Below are 1,581 nucleotides of genomic sequence, written 5' to 3' on the forward strand. Positions count from 1 at the left end.
CAAACATCTATCTCACATCCAGGGTGAAGTTATGCAGCTCTCACATTGCCAGACTGTTTTGTGTGAACTGGAGCATTGTTCAACTTGCGTGTTTTCCGGCAGAAACAGCCATTAATGGCATAGTTGTAAACATCACGATCAGCATTTATGCATTTCACAGTCTTTCAATATTTTGGTCCTACCTGTATCTCATTAAAACCTGCATGAGGTCTTTAGAAAACAGAGCAAAGTTCATGCAGACATGTGTGCCACATTTAGTCTCCTTGCTCACGTTTCTGGTCACTATACTTTTTGATGTCATGACTTTGCGACTCTCTTCAAAAGATTTCCCTCAAATGATTCCAAACTTCATGGCGATAGAATTTCTCGTCGTACCACCCCTTATAAATCCTCTCATTTATGGCTTTAAACTGACTAAAATTCGGAGCAAAGTTTATCGTGTATTTACTTTTATAGTTAGAGTAAAGTAGCACTTTTTCTTTTCTTGTGCCTTTATTCGATAGCGCAGTGAGAGAGAGACATGAAAGTGGGGGAGAAGAATGGGGGAAAGGGCCATGAGCGGGATTGGAGCTCATGACCTCCACATGGGGACTGTAGCCCTGCACATGGGACGCCAGCTCAACCAGATGAGCTGCAGCAGCGCCTCAAAGTAGCGCTTTATTTAATTTATATGAGTGTTAATTTTTTCTTTGCATCCACTACCTGTTGTCTTTACAGTTGTACAGTTATATATATATATATATGTTGCACTCAATGTATTTTGAATGATCACTTGCCTGATTGTTGTTTTGCATTTAGGAATAAAATGAATGTAATTATAAAACCTGAAGTTTTTATGTTTTTATTTATTAAATGTCAGATATTTGAAGTGATTTTTTGCTTTTGAAGAGTCATCACATGCACAAAGGGCAAAAGACAAACAGGCCCAACACCTGTCAAATAAGATGTAGGTGGACTTGCTGTCTGACATTTAACTCAAAAAACAGTCCACTAGAGGACTCTAGTGCGTTTATATTGTTGTTCAGTGTATTAAGAGTCTTTGAAGATACTATAAGAACTGTTCTTAAGCGACATTCTGGATTCCCCTGTTCATTATCCTGAATAGAAACTGATGGTTTCCGCTGAGACCAGAATTAGATGCAATCAATCTTTACACAGTGGCGAGATAGCATGATGTGTTGCTGTTTGTAACCATGGAAACATGCTTATTCTGAGCCTGGTAGTGACCAGGGGTTGACTTTTTAAGGCCTAAAATAAATTGATTTGTCTGAAACATGCAGTGTAAGTTGCACTGACTATGAGCAAAATTAAGACTGTCTGTCTTCAGGAATGGGAGGAATGATAACTGCAATAAAAGTGAGACACAAACTGGAAAATCTGCACTCAAAATACACTCAAATCCTAAAAACAGCAAGCTGAAGAAATCATGGTGTCCAGCGAACACATTCACTTGACTTCTTCATTCACTGTGGTGCTTTTTTTTTACCTTCATGTGCAGTAGGCTGAAACATGCTGAAGAAGGAATCCCCTGTCATTTTCCAAAAGCAGTGAGCTCCCATCCCAGAGCACTGATTGGCTGGT

General features: G+C 39.2%; 1 protein-coding gene across 1 annotated transcript in view; it reads left to right on the top strand.

Moving 5' to 3' along the window:
- LOC103365002 (olfactory receptor 7C1-like) overlaps positions 1–1,581 on the top strand; it is a 17,961-nt gene that overhangs the window by 15,149 nt on the left and 1,231 nt on the right. The window contains exon 2 of the mRNA XM_008292323.1: positions 23–125. Within this exon, the coding sequence (XP_008290545.1) occupies positions 23–125 (103 nt within the window). The remainder of the gene's footprint in view (positions 1–22; positions 126–1,581) is intronic.

Source organism: Stegastes partitus, unplaced genomic scaffold (genome assembly GCF_000690725.1).
Source record: "Stegastes partitus isolate 25-593 unplaced genomic scaffold, Stegastes_partitus-1.0.2 Scaffold801, whole genome shotgun sequence".
NCBI classification, from domain to species: Eukaryota; Metazoa; Chordata; class Actinopteri; family Pomacentridae; genus Stegastes; species Stegastes partitus.